General features: G+C 63.8%; 1 protein-coding gene across 1 annotated transcript; it reads right to left on the reverse strand.

The window, feature by feature from the left end:
- Positions 1-300: 300 nt before the first annotated feature.
- Positions 301-15,708, reverse strand: SSUH2 (ssu-2 homolog). The gene is made up of 12 exons (XM_037519624.1): positions 15,675-15,708; positions 10,287-10,385; positions 9,835-9,916; positions 8,452-8,581; positions 7,519-7,579; positions 6,001-6,125; positions 5,116-5,178; positions 4,035-4,120; positions 3,696-3,788; positions 2,972-3,077; positions 1,955-2,062; positions 301-447 (listed from the first exon to the last, which is right to left on the reverse strand). The coding sequence occupies exons 1-12, from the start codon at positions 15,706-15,708 to the stop codon at positions 301-303; spliced, it is 1,134 nt and encodes a 377-aa protein (XP_037375521.1).
- Between the last annotated feature and the right edge of the window lie 1,284 nt (positions 15,709-16,992).

Here is a 16,992-nt window from a genome sequence, read left to right on the forward strand (position 1 = left end):
GGCTCTGTCCCTAAGGACCAGAGTATAGCCCCCACCCAAGGGTGCGCCCGGGCCTGCCCCATGCAGGGGCCTGGCACAGAAGCCAGATCTGAGCCTCGTGGAGTTTTGCTGAGCTGCGGTGTCGGCGCCTCTAGTCCTGGCCCTGCTGCGTCCTGTCAAGCTCCCTCGTGCCTGGGGCCGCCGTGAGGGTGGACACAACTCTTAGCCACGGCCCCTGCGGTCAGCACCCAGGCGCTCAGACACTGGGGGCAGCAGCAAGATCCCGCAGAACACGTGCCCCCTGGGGCCAGCGGGCGAGCGTCAGAGGAGGGTGCAGGCACAGCAGCAGGGCTGGGGGCGGCCGGCCGCGTGCACCCTGTGGTCGGTGCCGTAGATGCAGCAGACGTGCGTCCTCCCGCGGCACCAGTAACGCACTTCCGTGAGGGGGACCAGCTCGATGGTCTGGCGCTGCGGAGACAAGGGGCCAACAGGACTTCAGTGCTCTGCGCAGGCCCCTCGCCGGCTCTCGACCTCCCCGGCTTCCCACCGCCCACCGCCGGTGGGATGACTCTCTTGGGGGCTCCATCAACAGAAGCAGTAATTTACAGGTGGGGGAGTGGCAGAGAAAGGTGGGGAATTGTTAGGGGGAACAGGCTGTCCTAAAGCTAATCCCATACAGGCTTCGTGGACTCCACCCCCACCCCAGGCCAAAGCCAAAGACACTGGGAACTCCACATCCCATCCCCACCCAAGGGAAGGGGGCTGGGACCTGAGGGTGGGGTTCAGCAGCCAGGTGGGTATAAAGGCAGACACGTGGGCTTTGGCGGGGGGGGGGGTCCCCCATTTTGGCTCCCCGCCAGCTCGCAGCATCCGGCCAGCTCTGAGAGTGCCTTTGGGTTTCCAGGTCGGCGGATCGGGTAGGACGCATGAAAGACTTTATTTCCCTATTTTCTCCCTGAGTTGTCCATTTTCCTTAGACTTTTCCCTTGTAAATAAACTTTTTATGAACCTTCTGTGTGTGCCTGCAGTGGAGTATTCATAAGTCCCTTGTAAGCGCGCGGTGAGGACCCACAGCCAGGCACCCGTTCAGTATCGGGGCTGCCCTATAACAGGATGACGTCCTCCAACACGTTCATAGTAAACGCGCCAAGGCGAGGTCAAGGAGTGGGTTACACATTTGCATGAAAGTTTAAGACACCAAAGAAAGCCCCGCGGGTGCTGATGGCTCCGGGGTACGTCCTCATGCCCGCCCCCACCGTCACCCCCACTCCGGTTCACCTCGAGTATTTCCTTCCTGCTGGAAATGGGGGAACCGAAGCCCAGGACTGATGGAATTTCAGGTCTGCAGGAACTTAATTCTCAAATCCCCTCCCAGGAGCCACCTGACCCTCAGGGCCTGTCGCGCCCCCTCCCTCCAGCAAGGCCCCCAAACCCCTCCTCTCGGACCCTCCCCTGAGGAGTTACTCAACAGTTGTCTGAAATCCAGGGGCCTGAGGTACGGGGCAGCCACTGGAGAAAAGGCAGGAGACACCATCGTGGTTCTGTAGCCGGGCCGGGGTGGGGGGCCGCGGGAACCAGGGGAGGGTGCAGGTCCTCCCAGAAAGGGCCCCCAGAGAGCCTTCCCTGCCCCACCCCCGCTGACGCCCCCACCCCAGCCTGTGCGGGCTTCTCACGGGTCTTCGGTGCCAGGAGGAAGATTTGGCATCAGGAATCTCGGGCTCCCCGCCTGGACGCTAACAGCTGCGTGACTGTGGGTGACCTGCACCCCCACTCTGGGCCGCCGCTGATTTATCAGAAATGGTCACAGGCTTGGGCCTGACCCGGGGGCAGCTTGAGCATATGGTAGCCCAGGCCGAAGCAGGCCCGGGCCCAGCACTCGCTGCATGTTGATTTCTGTGCCCGTATCAAGAAGTTGGAAGTTTTCACACAAAAACCTGGGCTTGCGCGGCGTGACCCGCGCCCCACACCCGCTCACCTGGCGCAGGACGCGGGCTCGGGAGGCCAGGGCGGCGCTGTGCTCCGAGAGGCCCCGCCGGGAGGCCTGGCAGATCTCCCGCAGGGGGAAGTCCACAATGGGGTACACCTGAGGAGAGAGGCCGCCTCGCTGCCCTGCCCAGAGCCGCCCGGCTGAGCCCACAGAGAAGGGGCGGGAGGGAGGCCCAGGCCCCGCGGCCCAGGGGCGGGTCCATTCCGCCATCAGCACAGCACAGCCTGCAGGAGGCTCCAGCCATGGGCCAACCCCACTTGTCACCCAGCAAGTCTCCATGGCCCCTAACTTGGACACGGGGTGGGGTGCCGGGCTCCTGAGGGGGGCGATGCCCAAGGTGAGCCTGGGGAGCTGGAGGGATGCGCAGAGGGGCTGAGCGCCCAGCCAAGGAGCCAGAGCAGGAGCCCTCTCGGTGGCCCCACCCACCCCGCGTGGGGCTGTGCACCCCCATCCTGCCAGGGGCACACATCTGTCCAGAAGGGCCAGGCTGTAAGGAGCTGGGGTGAGGGAGTCCATCTCAATGCTGCTCTGCAGCCCTGGGGCACACACAGGTGAGGCCTGTGCCGTAAAGCTTGAGTTAAAAGCAGGCGAGGGGTGGCGTGGGCCCCTCCCCCAGCACCTGGCTAGTTAGCCCCAGACCTGCTCTCCCGCCAGCGGCCCACACCCCTGCTGGACACCCCCGAGGCTACACGGCCCACTCCCTGCTGACCCTGTCTGGGGTCACATCCCTGCTCCCCCAGCTAAGCCACAGCCTCCTGCCTCTCCCCCCCTCACCCTCTGACTTGGAGGTGAAGATGTTACCTTCTCCCTGGCAGGCTTCGGGGTTGGGGGGAAGGGAGGCAGGTGAGGAGGGAGCTTGTGGAAGTGGGAGACAAGCCTGCTGGCCCCAGCAGCCTCCATCCTCCAGGGCAGCTCTGCCCCCAGCCTTCCTTCCAAAGGACCCTCCTCCCGCCCCCCCCAAAAGCCAGAGGACCCGCCTCCCAGGGCCCAGGCAGCCGCCCTTACCTTGGCGCTCTCGTCCTTGAACAGACTCTCCCCTTTGGCTCTGGCCAGGAGCTCCCTGGGGCAGTCCAGCCCCGGCTCGGACACAAACTCAAACAGGCTGTTCTTCCTAGAGGCAGGGGGGGGGGGGGGGGGGGGGGGGACAGCAGGGGGCCCAGAGCACAGGCTTGGGAACAGACCAGCTGACTCTGGCCTCACCCCTCGAGGGGCCCTGGGAAGCTCTGTAGCCTCTCTGGGCCTCCACAGCCCCATCTGTACACGGGGCGCTAGTGGGGCGCCTGTCTGCTATGGACCCGGCTCTCAGCGACCCGACGGGCAGCCCTGAATGGGGGTGGCCCTGGCATGGAACCGAGGAGGCAGCAGGGGCTGGTTCCCCAAGGGGAGGCCCAGTGCAGGGCGGCAGCTGCGCTAGAAAGGGGTGAAGTCAGACCTGAACTCGGAGCCGCCTCTTCCAAGGCCTGCCAGCCCCCACCAGCCCCCCTCCACCCCCTGCAGCCCCAACCAGATCCTGGCAGCCCCCCTCCAGCCTCCCTGCACCCTGCCAGCCCCACACCCCCACTAGCCTCTCCATGGACCCACCCCTTCCGGAGCCCCTCGAAGCCTCTCCTCCCCCAGAACCCAGCCCTGTGAAGGCCCCGAGTGGAGTTTCTCTGCAGACACCCGCCGAGGCCGTGTCCCCAGTGCCCCCCGCCACCTCCGGGGCCTCGGCCCAGACGCCGCCACCTACCAGGCGATGACCAGCTGGCTGAAGTGCAGCAGCTTCTTCTCCCCCTTGCAGGTGGCGCAGGGCTTGCTCCCCCTGCCCGAGCACGTGCTGCACCTGAGGGGGCCCCGGGCCGCTCAGTCTCGGGGCTCTGGCCGCTGCCAGAGAGCCGCCCCAAGCCCGTCTTCAGAGTCCCACACCTGGGTCAGTGCCCCATTTGCCCTCGGAGCCACCCTCGCCCCACAGGCCCGCCCGTCCAGCTCGGCTCCAGAGCAGGACACCCGCCGCCCGCAGGAGGGGCCGCAGGGGGAAGCCGCTGGCCGGGACGGGGCGGCCAGGAGAGCACCGCGGGGACCCGCCTACCTGCGCCGGCCGGACCCGGAGCACATCTGACACCTGCGGGGCGGCCGGGCCCTGCGCTTGGCTCTGCTGCAGGCCGGACACCGGGCCTGTGGACACGGCACGGCCTCAGCCCACTGGCCCCGGGAGGCCGCCCCGCGCAGCACGAGGGAGACCGGCTCCAGGCCCAGGCTGGCGACCTCGGGCAGCCACATCCGCCCCGGCCCAGCCCCAGCCCCTGTAAATGGGCGAGGGGTATCTCGGGGCGCCCCACCAAATTTCAAAGACTCTAAGTCCTAAGGTGCCCGTAGCTCTGATCCCCATGAAGACTCTGGGACCCCCGACTAGCAGACAAGCCAGAGAGGGTGGGCGGGTCCAGGCGTCCCTGTGGTCGGGACCAGGCGTACCCCACAGGTGGCATAGGAGGCTCCAGAGACAGTCCAGGGAAGGCTGAGGGGGAGAGGCGGGGGCGGGCAGGGAGGAACAGCGAGGCCACGGGGAGGGGCCCTGGAGGGCTCAGGAGGGAAGGGGAGCCGGGTGCAGAGGGCACAGCGGGCGCAGAGGGCACAGGGTGGCCAGGGGGTGGGGCAGCCGGGTGGCCGCAGGCAGGGTGGGCCTGAAGGACTCAGCTGAACGGGGCAGCTGGGAACAGTGAGGAGCTCGGCCCCTCCTGGGAGGGTTAGCAGCTCTGAAGGTCTCAGAAAAGCAAGCAGATGCCATCGAGCCTGGCCTAGGGCTGCACGGGGCCCAACAACCCTCCCCATGTGGACACTGGGTGTGACCTTGCTGGGAAACGGCGGGAGGAGACAGCTGTGGGGCTCTGAGCCACCCTGTCTCTGGTCAGCCCTGCGGGTGGCGCCCCAGGAGCCCCAGCAAGGTCTGGTTTGCGACCACCAGTCCTCTGAAGTCCCCGCTTTGGGCTCCCCACCCTGGTCTCTTTCAGGCTCCCCTAAGACTGGGGCCGCTGGAGGGAAGGTCACTAGACACCCCTGGCCCCCTCCCCTTTACAGGCGGGTGCGTGGATACCCGCGGGGGTCACATGGTCAGTGTGAGCGCCCCAGGCCCCCACACCCTCTCTCATGCCCCCGGGGCCACCGTGACTCACCACGCCAGCCCCGTGGCAGCCGCCACACGCATCTCGCCCCCGGCCGTGGCACCTGTGACACTCCTGAAAGAGCCAAGCCCCGCGTGGGTCTCATTCCCCAACACCAGCCCCTGGTCTCTCCACCTGTACCCCGTGCCCCATCTCACCACCCCGCAGGAGGCACAGCCGCTCGGGGCCGGGGAGCGGGCCCTGCCCACCGCCCAGGACCCCCGAGGGTCAGAGGCCTGGAGATGCTGTCACCGCGTCCTCCCGCCCAGCCCTCCCGTCCGTCCTGGAAGCCCCAGCCGCGTTTGACGCCCGCGCTCGGCCTCCCGCCCGGGCCACAGCCTGTGGCCGTCCCTGGGTAGCCAAAGCCGTCCTTGGAGGTGACACACAACGGACACAGTTTGGGGAGAGCCAGTGAGGCTCTGACTCACTACCAGAACTTAATCACTGAGGCCAAATGGCTTCCCCACCCTCGAGAAAAGCGTGGACACCTTCTAGCCCTCGCCGGGCCTGTCACCTGCTCCCCTCCAGCCTTCCTGGAAAAACCCGGCAACGCCCGAGCCGCGTTTACGCCGCTGCCGCCCAGCACCTCAGCGGCTTGCACTCCAGCCAGGTCAGTCAGATCGCGAGCACGCAGATGGGCCGCGAGCGTGGGTGCCGGGAGCGCCAGTGGGCAGGTCCGAAAGGGGGTCTTCCTTCTGTTAGCTGGACACCCTAACTTGCCCGGAGTTGCGTATGGAATGGCATGGCCCCCCGGTTCTCTTGGAGATGGGCTGACTGCCAGGCGGGGAACCAGCCCGAGCCTGGAGCCGGCTTCCTTCTCAAAAGGACAAAGCTGGAGGACACACGGGGAGCCCGGGGAGCCCTATCAGAGAAGGCAAATAGCCGCCATCGCCTGACCTTGACCAGGGAAGAGTGAGGGACCTGGAGCTTCCGGGTGTCCTCCTGGAACATCGGGGGGACCTGGACCTTGATGTCCCAGAGCCGGGGGGAGGCTCCTCTTTGTGGCCCGTCCACAGAGTGACCTGACGTGGGAAGGGCTGTGGTGAGAATTGGCCCTGGCGGGCGGACAAGCTTTGATGGATTCACGAATGGCAGGGAGCGGGGTCGGCCCCGGGGCTGCAGACAAGGGTCCCCTGGGGCCCAGGATTAAACACCCAAGATGTGCGTGATCCCTGGATCTTCTGCTTCTCAGCTGTGTGGCTCCGGACAAGTCACTTCGCCTCCCGGCCTGCAATTCTCTCCTGTCCGCAGTGCGGGTCAGAGTGGGACGGAGGCGAACGTCACTGAGGAAGGGTCTGAGCACTCAGCCAGGAAGCCGGGGACAAGCTCCACCCTCATCGCTGCCACCTCCCCATACCTCTGCCCTTCCAAGGAGACGGACACACACCCACCACCCCCTTATTCACCAGGGATACATTTCAAGACCCCAGTGGGTGCCTGCAACCTCTGATGGCACCAGCCCTGTGCAGATTATACCATGTGCACACACAGGCCTGAAGCTGAGTCCTGAACTAGGCACAGCAAGAAACAGTAGAAATAACACAATAGGGGCCCCCCTGGTGGCGCAAGGGGTTAAGCACCGCACTATGAAGCAATCTGCAGCCTCTGCAGCATGAGTTCCATCCCTGGCCGGCCCGGGAGCTACCCACATGGCGCAGCAGACCTCTCCTGTCTCGCCCGCGGCTCCCTGCAGCAGTGTACTTTGGTCAGTCTGCCTGTTCTGCTCCCCACTCTGTCTCTGGTGGATCCTCTCACCCCCCGCATCTCTGGCCTGTACCCCAGCTCTTGTATGCATAAACAAATAAATCTTTAAAAAAAAAGAAAAGGAAAGGAAAGAAATAACACAATCCCGGAACAAAAGTTACATGACCTCCCTCCCTCTCTCTCTCTCTCTCAAAATCTTTTACTCCATGTCACATTTTCAGGCTGTGTGTGAGCACAGGCAGCTGAAACCGCAGGTGAGCAGGGACGAGGGAGCAGGACAGGTGCTCCGACAGGACAGCAGGAGGACAGCAAGCCCTCAGGGGACGGGATCATGTGGGGCGGGGGAGCAGCGGCAGCGGAGGAGACCCCCCGACAGGCTTCCTGAAGTGACCAGGTCCAGGGAACGAGCAGAGGAAACAGGGCAGCGTGGGCCGGAGGGGGGCCCACCCAGACACAGAGCTGCCCCGCGAGGCAGGGAGAGGAGGCCGGTGCACAGGCCCGGGCTAGACTGGGGGGCGCCGGCGGGGAGGGCGAGGGGTCAGCAGGCGCGGGGGAAGGCTCCCCGGCCGCCCTGGCCACAGCCCGTGTCCCGGGGGGGCAGCCCAGGGCGGGCGCCCCAGCTCGGGCAGGACAGCGTCGTGGCCGAGGTGAGGGCGGAGACCAGCGGGACGCGCCGCCGGTCCCGCCCTGTTCGCTCCGGCAGCCGCTTACCGGAGAAGGGCTGGAACGTCCACTCGCGGGTCCTGGACTCGCTGAACGTCTCCAGCCGGTACTGCGGGGGGAGCAGAGTCAGGCGCGACCCGGCTCCGCTGCACGGCAGGGCGCGGGAGTGCGCAGCAGAGACGCCCCGGCCCCGACCGGCTCCCCGCGATGCCGGCCGCGGGGCCGGGCAGGCAGGGATGCCGGCACGTGCGCTGTCCCCCAAGAGGCCTGCACCCCGGTGACCCCACACCTGCGCTCCGGCCCCGCCCCTGGCCCCATGGCCCCGCCTCCATGCCCAGCCCAAGTCCGCCTCCAGACCCGCCCCCGGGCCCTCCCTGGCCCCGCCCCAGACCCGCCCCGGCCCTCCCTGGCCCCGCCCCAGACCCGCCCCCGGCCCTCCCTGGCCCCGCCCCAGACCCGCCCGGCCCTCCTGGCCCCGCCCCAGACCCGCCCCGGGCCTCCCTGGCCCCGCCCCAGACCCGCCCCCGGCCCTCCCTGGACCCACCCCAGCCTCTCTATGGCCCTGCCCCCAGCCCCGCCGCAGGCTCTCCGTGGCCCCGCCTCCAGCCCCACCCCAGGCTTTCCATAGCCCCCCCCCCAACCCCGCCCCAGGATCCCTATGGCCACGCCCCGGGCTCTCTGTGGCCCCGTCCCCTGTTCTGCCAGTCTCTCTGTGGCCCCGCCCCAGGCTCTCTGTGGCCCCGCCCCACCCCTACCCCAGGCCGCCCATGGCCCCGCCCCCAGCCCCGCCACAGGCCGCCCATGGCCCCACCTCCAGCCCCACCCCTGAGTTCTCCCAGCCCCGCCCCCGGGGCGTCCCTGGACACACCCCAGCCCCACCCCGGGTCCTCCCTGTTTCTGGCCGCAGCCCCCGCCCACGGCCCTCTAAGGCGCCGCTGAGGAGAGCGGGGTGGGTGGGGGGCTGCGGGCCAGAGGCCTCACCCTGCACAGGGTCTGCCGCTTCAGCTGCCAGATGACCAGCTCGCTGGCGGCCACCCGGCCGTGGCAGCACTCGGCGTTGACAAAGCCCAGCAGCGCTTCCCGGGCCTCGGCCTCTGTCACCACCGGCGCCCTGCGAGGGCGAGCAGGGAGGCCTTGGCTGCGGGGGTCCACCCCGGCCCACCAGGCCCGCCAGGCCCGCCAGGCCCTCAGGGTGCAGACGGAATCGCCCCGGGCAGCAGGGCCGGTCCCTCTCAGCGGGAGAGCCGGCCGGCTGGAGGGCGTCCTGCTCGGGGACCGCGTGCCGCGGGGGGAACAGACACTGTGTGGGGGTCTCTGGACGACAGCAAAACTGCTGTAGCTGAAGTGTGGGCCTCGGGAGAAGACCTGCTAGACCTTCAGAACTCAGAAAACACCCTAAAGGTGAATTATGCCATTTTGCAGAAATCGGAGGTCCAGAGGCAGGTCCCACAGCTGGAAGGCGGCAGAGCAGGCCAGGTCCGGTGCCTGCCCCGGGGCTGTGAGCAGCGTTCCTGGAAGAGCCAGGCTGGGAACCATCCACAGGAAAGGGCAGACACCCCCTTCTCTCTGGATGCCTCCCCTCCTCCTGCAAACTCCCTGAGGATCAGCTGCCTGTCCCTTCCTTCACCACACCCCCTCCAGGACAAGGAGTCCCTCCTCCTTCCTCCCTGTGCCCTGCGTGGGTGTCTCCCTGGCAGTCCTGCTCCCAATGGCTCCCTGTCCCAAGCGCTCCATCCCCAGCACCAGGTTCAGTGAACACAGGGGTCTGCAGGTCCCAGGGTTTTGTGTGTGCAATGGGGGTCTGCAGGCATGGAATGGGGTGACCAGAGAGGAGAGAGGGGGTGCTCAAGACAGCAGCAGCGCCAGGAGCACCCAGGAAACTCCCTGAAGGCAGGACACGGGAAGGCCAACCAAGGTCAAACCCCAAGGGTGGCTCCACCTTCCCTGCCCCAGGCCTCTCCAAACATGCAGGGAAGGTGTGGGCCAGAGTGCAGCAAACTTCCCTGCAAAGGGCTCAGTAGGAACCCATCAGTCTTCACAGGGCTCCACGGGCCATAGGAGGGAGATGGCAAGGCAGCCACAGGTGATCAGTGAACAGCGTGACTGATCCACAGAAACAGGCGTCCACCCTCCCATCGCCACTTTGTTTTGGCTCATGGCCAACGGCCTGCAGAGCTTGGTGAAGGACACACTCCTGGACTCCAGCCCTGGAGAATCTCATCCAGGAGGCCTGGGGTCCTGACACCCCATCAGGGTGGAGATCTGTGGTTGCTTAGACCCCCGAGGAGGGCTCTCAGGGCCAGTGGCGACCACAAGCGATGATGTCGTGAGGATCGCCTCACCTGCAGCCCACCTCCAACTCACTTGTGTTCCAGGAAGGAGGCCCAGTGCCTCTGTTCCTGGGTTCTCCCTGGAGACTCCAGAGGTGGGAAGAATTCCTGTTGGTCTGGAGGGGAGGTGGGTAGAGGGTAGGGTCAGTGCTGGATAGCCCAGCTCAGAGGAGCAGAAGCTTCTGGGGTGAAGGGAGCCTGGCTGGATATGAGACAGGCCGCAGTCCCACGCACCCGGAGCCAGAATGATGGCGCTAAGGCCTGCGGGATTCCAGCTTGAAATGGACATGGTCACGGTGGCAGAGGTGCATGGACACAGGCTCTACACCCCATGTCCCCCCATTCCCTCCCAACCAGGACAGGGGCCTTCCCAGGGCCCCCAGCGCAAAGGGGAGCTATCCCAGCACCGGCCTGTTCCAAGACTTCCCCCCAAGTCAGCAGAAGCCCCAGGAACTGATCACAGAAAACAAGACCCCAAGAACTTACCGCTCCTTTGAAAAAGCCAGTCATAGCTGGGCGGCGTCTCCTGGAGTTGGGTTGGGGGCACCAAAGGGCTCCTGGCCTGGAAGCTGAGGTCCACCACACCTGCAGGACAGAGAGTCCCGGGCCTCAGGGGACTGGTGTGTTGATGGGGCTTCACAGGAAGATGACCAGTGAAGGCGGGTGCATTGTAAAGAGCTCCACGGTGTAACACAGCCCGGCTCACTAGGGACATAGGCCCGCGGGGGGCCAGGGATCAGAAGCAGTAGCAATAATAGGGACCAGAAATTAGTCCCCACAATAGCTGAGCCCGGGAGGTAGATACTGTGTCATCTACAGCCCATCACGCTGCTTTGCAGCTCCCACCATCAAAGACAAAGGGCCAGCCTTCTGTCCTTCAACCCAGGGAGCACGATGGGAGCACTAGACCCTGCAGCCTCTACTTCTTGCCTCTTGGAGCACTCCCTTCTGAGACGGAGCTGCCGGCACCCCCCTTCCAGCCACCCCGGCAACAATCCTGGACTGTCCAGACTGGACCAGCTGTCCACTGAATACCAGCGTGACCCTGCTATCAACTGCATGCCTGTGTGCCCCCAAATCCCTATGTTGAAACCCTAATCTCCAATGCGTGGTAGGGGAGGTGGGGCCTTTGGGAGGTGATGAGGTTTAGATAAGGTCATGAGGCCGGGGCCTCCATCATGGAGGCTTGGACAGGATTCGGGGTGACCGGCGTTGGGGCCCCTGCTGCTCGGAAGCTGGCGCCCGGGCCTCGGAACTCAGGACACTGGGCGGGTGACCCCTCCGGGAGGAACTGGACACGGCCGTGACGCCCGTGCTGTGAGACACTTGGCCCAGCCCAGACCAGCGGACGCTCCTGTCAGCGCCCCCAGGAGGGAGATTTCCTCCTCCTTTGTTCTCCTGGAGGCCGGGAGACAGGCGGGAAAATGCCACGCGCTGAAAGAAAGGAAAGAAAGCCCTTCATCCCGGCCCTCTCCCCTGGGGCCCGGCCCTCTGTTCCTGGACGGGGCGGACACTCGGGACCGGGCAGGAAGAGGCAGGAGGAGCGCCAGGGCGAGCCGGGGCAGGCAGCCTCCATCCATCACCCCGGCGCCCTGCCCGCTCCGGCCTCGCCAGCGTCAGAGCTAAATTGGTCTGGCCATTATGCTGGGCACAAAATACGGGCCTCCGGGGGCCCGCGGGGAGGGGGCGTCCCTCCCCCGGGGTCCCATCCGTCACTGCCGGCACGGCACGGTGTCCGAGGGGTGGCGGTTTCCATGGTGTCCGGCTGTCGGGCCTGGCACCCCGCATGGCTCCTGGGCTCTCCCAGCAGAAGGTGCAAGCGGGGTCCCCTTGTGCCTCCCACGATCACCGTTCCCCATGTCACAGGAGACCAGCCGAGGCGCAGAGGTGTGACGGGCCCGCTCCGAGCAGCGCCACAGCGCGTGGGACTCAGCCGCCTCCGCCCAGTGACCCCCGCGACCGGCCGCGCAGCCGGGGCCCACGTGGGGCTGGCAAACGCCACGTCACCCAGGCCACAATGTTCCTGCTCAGCGGCCGCCAGGTGTTGTATTTTTCCTTTGCAGAAGCAGGAATTTGTCTTGTGGAGAAAGACGTGACTCATGGGTTACCCCTGGAACGGCCTCTCCTCCCCCTTGCCTGTATGTCAGGGGCTAAGAGGAGTCGGGTCCCTGCCTCTGCCCGCAGCCACCTGGCTCGAGTCGGTCCCTTCCTGACCTTCTTCAGCAGGTGTGAGGGCCCCTTTGGACGGGGGCTCCCACAGCCACTCCCCACAAATGCCTCTGATGGTTTGCATTACTCACGAGGGGGTGCAAGAGTCCCGTGGTCAAATTCATAGACTGAGCCGATGGCCTGGGGGTGGCGGGGAGCAAGGCAAGAAGGGGGCATTGGCAGTTAGGTGGGTGCAGAGTCCAGTTTTGCAAAATAAAGGGCTCTGGAGATGCAGAGTGCGGTGACACCGCAGCGTGGATGCACTTGTTGCACGTTCAGAGATGGGTGAGATGGCAAATTTTTGGTTAAGTGTATTTTCCCACAATCTAGACAACTTGAGAGGCGGCGGGGACGTTTGGGTGATGAGAAGATAAAGAAAAGAAAGAAGGTGTATTTTGCCAAGAAGAACAAAGAAATTATAATCTCCTACGCTATTTAAAGAGCTTCCTAGCAAAACGACACCCCGCCCAGGGCGCCCCCCTCTGCACACCCCAGGACTCCCCACGGCTCGCAGCTGACGTCCAAGCTCCTGGACTCGGCAGCAAGGCCCAAATTACCTGTGGGACAGGGGAAGAGTCAGCATCCCCTTCCAGAAAAGTGGCAGCCTACGGGAAAGAGAAGGGGGGTCCCCTGGGGCCAGGGCCCGCCCCCCAGGGAGGGTCTGAGTCCAGGACAGCTGCGCTTCTACTCCCAGGAAGGCACTGGGGTCCCACAGTCCACCTGTGAGGCCGCACCGCTGGGCCCTGGCCGTGAAGTCCAGCAGCCTTTCCCACTAAGGCACCGTGATGCCAGAGATCCAGTCTCTGATCCCCAGCTCAGCCCGAGGAGGGGAACAGACTTTCATGGACAAGCCTGCGAAGCAGAAGCAGCTGCTGACTAGGGATCCCAGGAACAAGTCCCACCTCCTCACTGATGGTGAGAATAGCGTGACCTCAGATCATTGCCAATCCAGGGACCAGTGCCAGGAATGAGGAAGGGCCACCGAGTCCTGGAGTCTTGGCCGAGAACAGCCTCCTCCTGATATTACCAGGGACTCTGGTTGCTGCCCATTTTATTGAAGAGGCTCTCACCATTTCTGGGAGAGATTTCAGTCTATCGTAACAAAAGTTATAGCATAAAAGATATAGCTTTTAGAATAAGGGAGGGGGTTTTTCTACTTCAGCCCTGTGCTCAGACATCTTCATCTAAAAAGATCAATTAAAACCATATTACATGTGGGGCCATTAAAGAACCTGGTCAAGTTAGAGAAGAAGTCTCCAAAGGGTTCTTGGAGGGACAGATAATGACCAAGAGTAGAAGTTCCAGGAAATTGGGCCTCCCTGGTGACGCAAGGGGTTAAGCACTGCACTATGCAGCAATCTGAAGCCTCTGCAGCACAAGTTCAATCCCAAGCCGGCCAGGGAGCTACCCACATGGCTCAGCAGACCTCTCCCGTCTCGCCCACTGCTCCCCTCAGCAGTGTATTTCAGTCATTCTGCCTGTTCTGTTCCCCACCTGTCTCTGGTGGATCCTCTCACCCCCCGCACCTCTGACCTGTACCCCAGCTCTTATATGCATAAATAAATAAATCTTTAAAAAAAAAAAAAGAAAAGAAAAGAAAGAGAGATATCTACTCAGGGTTAGAGTGAACTACTGATGTCCTCAGTGGCAGAACAGGGGACAGGCCTGCCCTGGGGGGGCTCCAGCAATGGTGTGATATATGCCTCTGGTCGGGGATGCTGTCAGAGGCACCCAAAGGTGGCAGTGCTAAAAGGCCCTTAATGCGGCTTCCGGCTGGATGTCACAGCGCAGAATGCCCCTGCCAGCCTCCTTGGTCCCCGAGTGTGCCACTAGAGGAAAATATTCTCTCTGAAGCTGTCCACATTACAGACTCAAAACCTGGGGGCCCACACTCAGGGACGGGGAAGGGTGGCTCCAGCAGGTCAGGGGGAGAGCCACCCCTCACCTGAGAAGGGACATTCAAACGGAGGGTCCCACAGCAGGTCCCCTTCTGAAACCTGGAGGAAAATCTCTTGGTTTCGCAAACCTATTCTGGACACTCGCCTGCCCCGCAGCAGCCCGAGCTGTAGGCCCAAGGGTGGCTTCTATTGGAGATCAGAACACGGGGTGACACTAAGGCAGAAGCAGGGGGCCAAGAAATATCGGGTCCCCATTCCTTACACTTTACTTTCCAGAAGTCATGATGCCAAAATGGAACCAGCACCAGTGACAATATTTTCCAATAGTTGCAGTTTAATTTTGAAACTTTGGGGGCAGAATCTGATCCCCAGAAATCTAACTTCTGGAGCCAACATGCCCGGCAGGCCTGCTGGGGCCACTGCTGTACTAGGCACTCAGCAGCCCGTGAATCCTTGGCCAGCTCCCCGAGATGGCACCATCTCTGTTTTTATTGGGCTCAGAGAGGTTAAGTGACTTAAGCAAAATCACCCAGCAAGTAGAAGGCAGATCTGGGGTTTGAATCTCCAGCTGGCCTTGGCTACTCAGAGAAACGTCCAGCACAAAGTAAAGACTGCTGATGAGGATGACCGCATTAGCCAGTCTGGAAACCCCTCCTGTGGACGAGCTGTGGACACGCAGCTACCACGGGCATACGTCAGAGGCCAGATGCGGGCCTCTGCAAACCCATGCCAAAAGATCTCTGCGCCGCTCCCGCTTCAGTGTGAAAAGGGATTCCAACAAAATTGAAACTGAGCTCTCTCTAAGGTCAGCCTGGGCCCATCGCAGACCCCGCTTCGACTCTGGAACTTAAAGTTTGAAAGATACTGTCAGTAAGCCAGTGACGAACCTTCCAGATAACCGGGTTAGAGACCGAAGAATGTGCTGGTGTCACAGGCCTCCGTGGGATTCAAAAGAAAGCATGCCACACCCCTGCACACACACACATGCGCGAGAAGGAGAAGCACACTCCTACATCTTGCCCTCCCCTTCATGGTCCTCAGATTAAGAACTCCGGACTCAATCTCCTGAGAGAGACGGGAACATCGCAGCTCAGAGAGGTTAAGTGACTCGTCCGGGGTCACACAGCCAATTCCCGGCAGGGCTAAGACTCAGCTCCCAGGGTCCCAACTCCCGCCCCGGCTCTCTCCCAGTGCCCCTTCCAAATTCAGGACCAACAGCTTCCCTTTTAAGAACACAGCACGTTTCTTCCTAAAATATCATTTCCGTCTTCATCTCTTTAAATAGCCCTTGGGCTGCGCTGTGTTTCTGTCGCGGTGACGGCAGGAAGGAGCCACTGGGGGTGTCGTGTGAGAGGGGGTGAACAAGCAGGCGCGCGGCAGCTCGGAAGACCTTTCCTGACATTTCCTTAAAATTACCCTCCTCGAAGAACTGAGCCCAACCGTGGTTAAAACAAGAACCGTCCTCCACGCGGACCCGGGGGAGAGGGTGCTGCCAACCAGAGGAAGGACAGAAAAGGAATGGAAGGCACTGGCGCTTAGGAAGAAAGGTCTCCTCCGCGCTGACCCTCCCGGCCCAGCGCCCCGAGGTGCCTGAGGTCAGAGCAGCCTGCAGGCGCGGGAGCGCCACACCCAAGGGGGAGAGGCGGGAGGGCAGGCCGGAGAGAAGGGCACCCGCGGACACACGGGGCAGAAGCAGAGGGCACCAAGGGCAGCACCCGGTCCTGGGCCAGGCAGGCAGGGGGGCACTGCCCCCCCACAGCGTACTCACTGTCGTCCCGGCTCCGGCTCCCATCCCTGTCCATGGTCCCGATGTCCAGCCCAGCGGTGTCTGCGCTTCCCCTGGGCCCGAGCGGGGATCTGAGGGGCCAGCCTCAGCCCCTCCCACAGTGCCAGGCCCATTGTTTGACTTGAATACAAAAGGGGGAAACATCCTCGGGGAAGCGGTGTCCATGTGCAGCTGGACCGAGCCTCCTCGGGGTTCTTGGAGCCCCTACTGCGGGCTCCTGTAGGGCTTCCTGTCACCGTGCCCCCCACACCCCTGTGCCTCTGCACTCACCCCCTGCAGGGGCTTCTGAGGGCTGGGGGTACAGGGCACAAGCAATAACCCCGGGAGATCACCTCTCCGGGGTGAGAGAAGTGGGTGGGACTCTGAAGTCTTAAGCCTCAAGCCCCCCATTTCCCTGGGGATGAAAAGCGCCCACTGCTCACCACGGGCAGCTGGCTCCCCATCCCACGGGCATGGCCACCGCTGCCTCCTCACCAGCCCAGCCCCGGAACTGCTGTGGTCCCCTGCGAAGCCCGGGCAGCGGGGCTCAGAACTCGTTCTACCTCACGCCCGACCTCAACCCCTCTGGCTGGCCCTAAGCCATGAGCACCCACCCGTGGGCCCTGGCGTGGGGGTGGGAGGGCCGGTGACCACACCACTGGCAAGGGCCCCTCGCTTCTGGGGTGGGGTTCCCCAGCCAGGGCAGCCTGGCTCCCAGGGCACACGCACCCTCTGTCCTGGGCTGCCCATCAGGCGGTGCCCCTGGGCGCACCGGAGGCCCCAGAGGCAGACCGGCCATGGCGCCCTCCTGGGCAGCCCTGGGGCCGCCGGGTCAGCTGCTCACAGGCCGTCCATCCCCGGCGCCCCACTGCGTGGTCTAGTCTCTCACCAGCTTCCACCCTCACCCCCGCCCCCCGGTGTCACTGCTCCACAGCAACGAGAACACACGCTGCCTGCAGACCGGCCGTGGCTCACGGTCCACAAAGAGGCTTTGGAGGGGGGCGGGGAGCCCCGGGTCCTTCGGCCTGAGCATGCAGGCGCGTCCCGAGCACACGTGCGTGAGAAGGCTCGGGCCCCTGAGCCACTGACGGTCTTTTGATACCTTTATAAGCTCAGCAGCCACTCGAAGCCCTGGCGGAATCGTCTCCATGGTAACAGGATCATCATGCACGTGTGTGCCCGGAGGAGCGCACGGTACAGCAACCTAAGGCGTGTGTCTTACGGAAATACGTGTTTGCATGTGTGTGTATCTGAGCAGAAGGGTGACAGATGCACGCATATCACACAGACACGTGCACAGATGATGGACAGACAGACGGCA

The sequence above is a fragment of the Talpa occidentalis genome, unplaced genomic scaffold (genome assembly GCF_014898055.3).
Source record: "Talpa occidentalis isolate TD23 unplaced genomic scaffold, MPIMG_talOcc4v2.1 talOcc4.10, whole genome shotgun sequence".
Classification (NCBI taxonomy): Eukaryota; Metazoa; Chordata; class Mammalia; order Eulipotyphla; family Talpidae; genus Talpa; species Talpa occidentalis.

Coding starts and splice junctions, on each gene's coding strand:
- SSUH2 (XM_037519624.1), bottom strand. CDS start 15,708: ATGGACAGGGATGGGAGCCGGAGCCGGGACGACA. Junction 6,126..7,518: donor GACGTTCCAGCCCTTCTCCG/GTAAGCGGCTGC, acceptor TTCCCACGTCAG/GTCACTCTGTGGACGGGCCA. Junction 3,789..4,034: donor TCCGGGTCCGGCCGGCGCAG/GTAGGCGGGTCC, acceptor GGGCCCCCTCAG/GTGCAGCACGTGCTCGGGCA.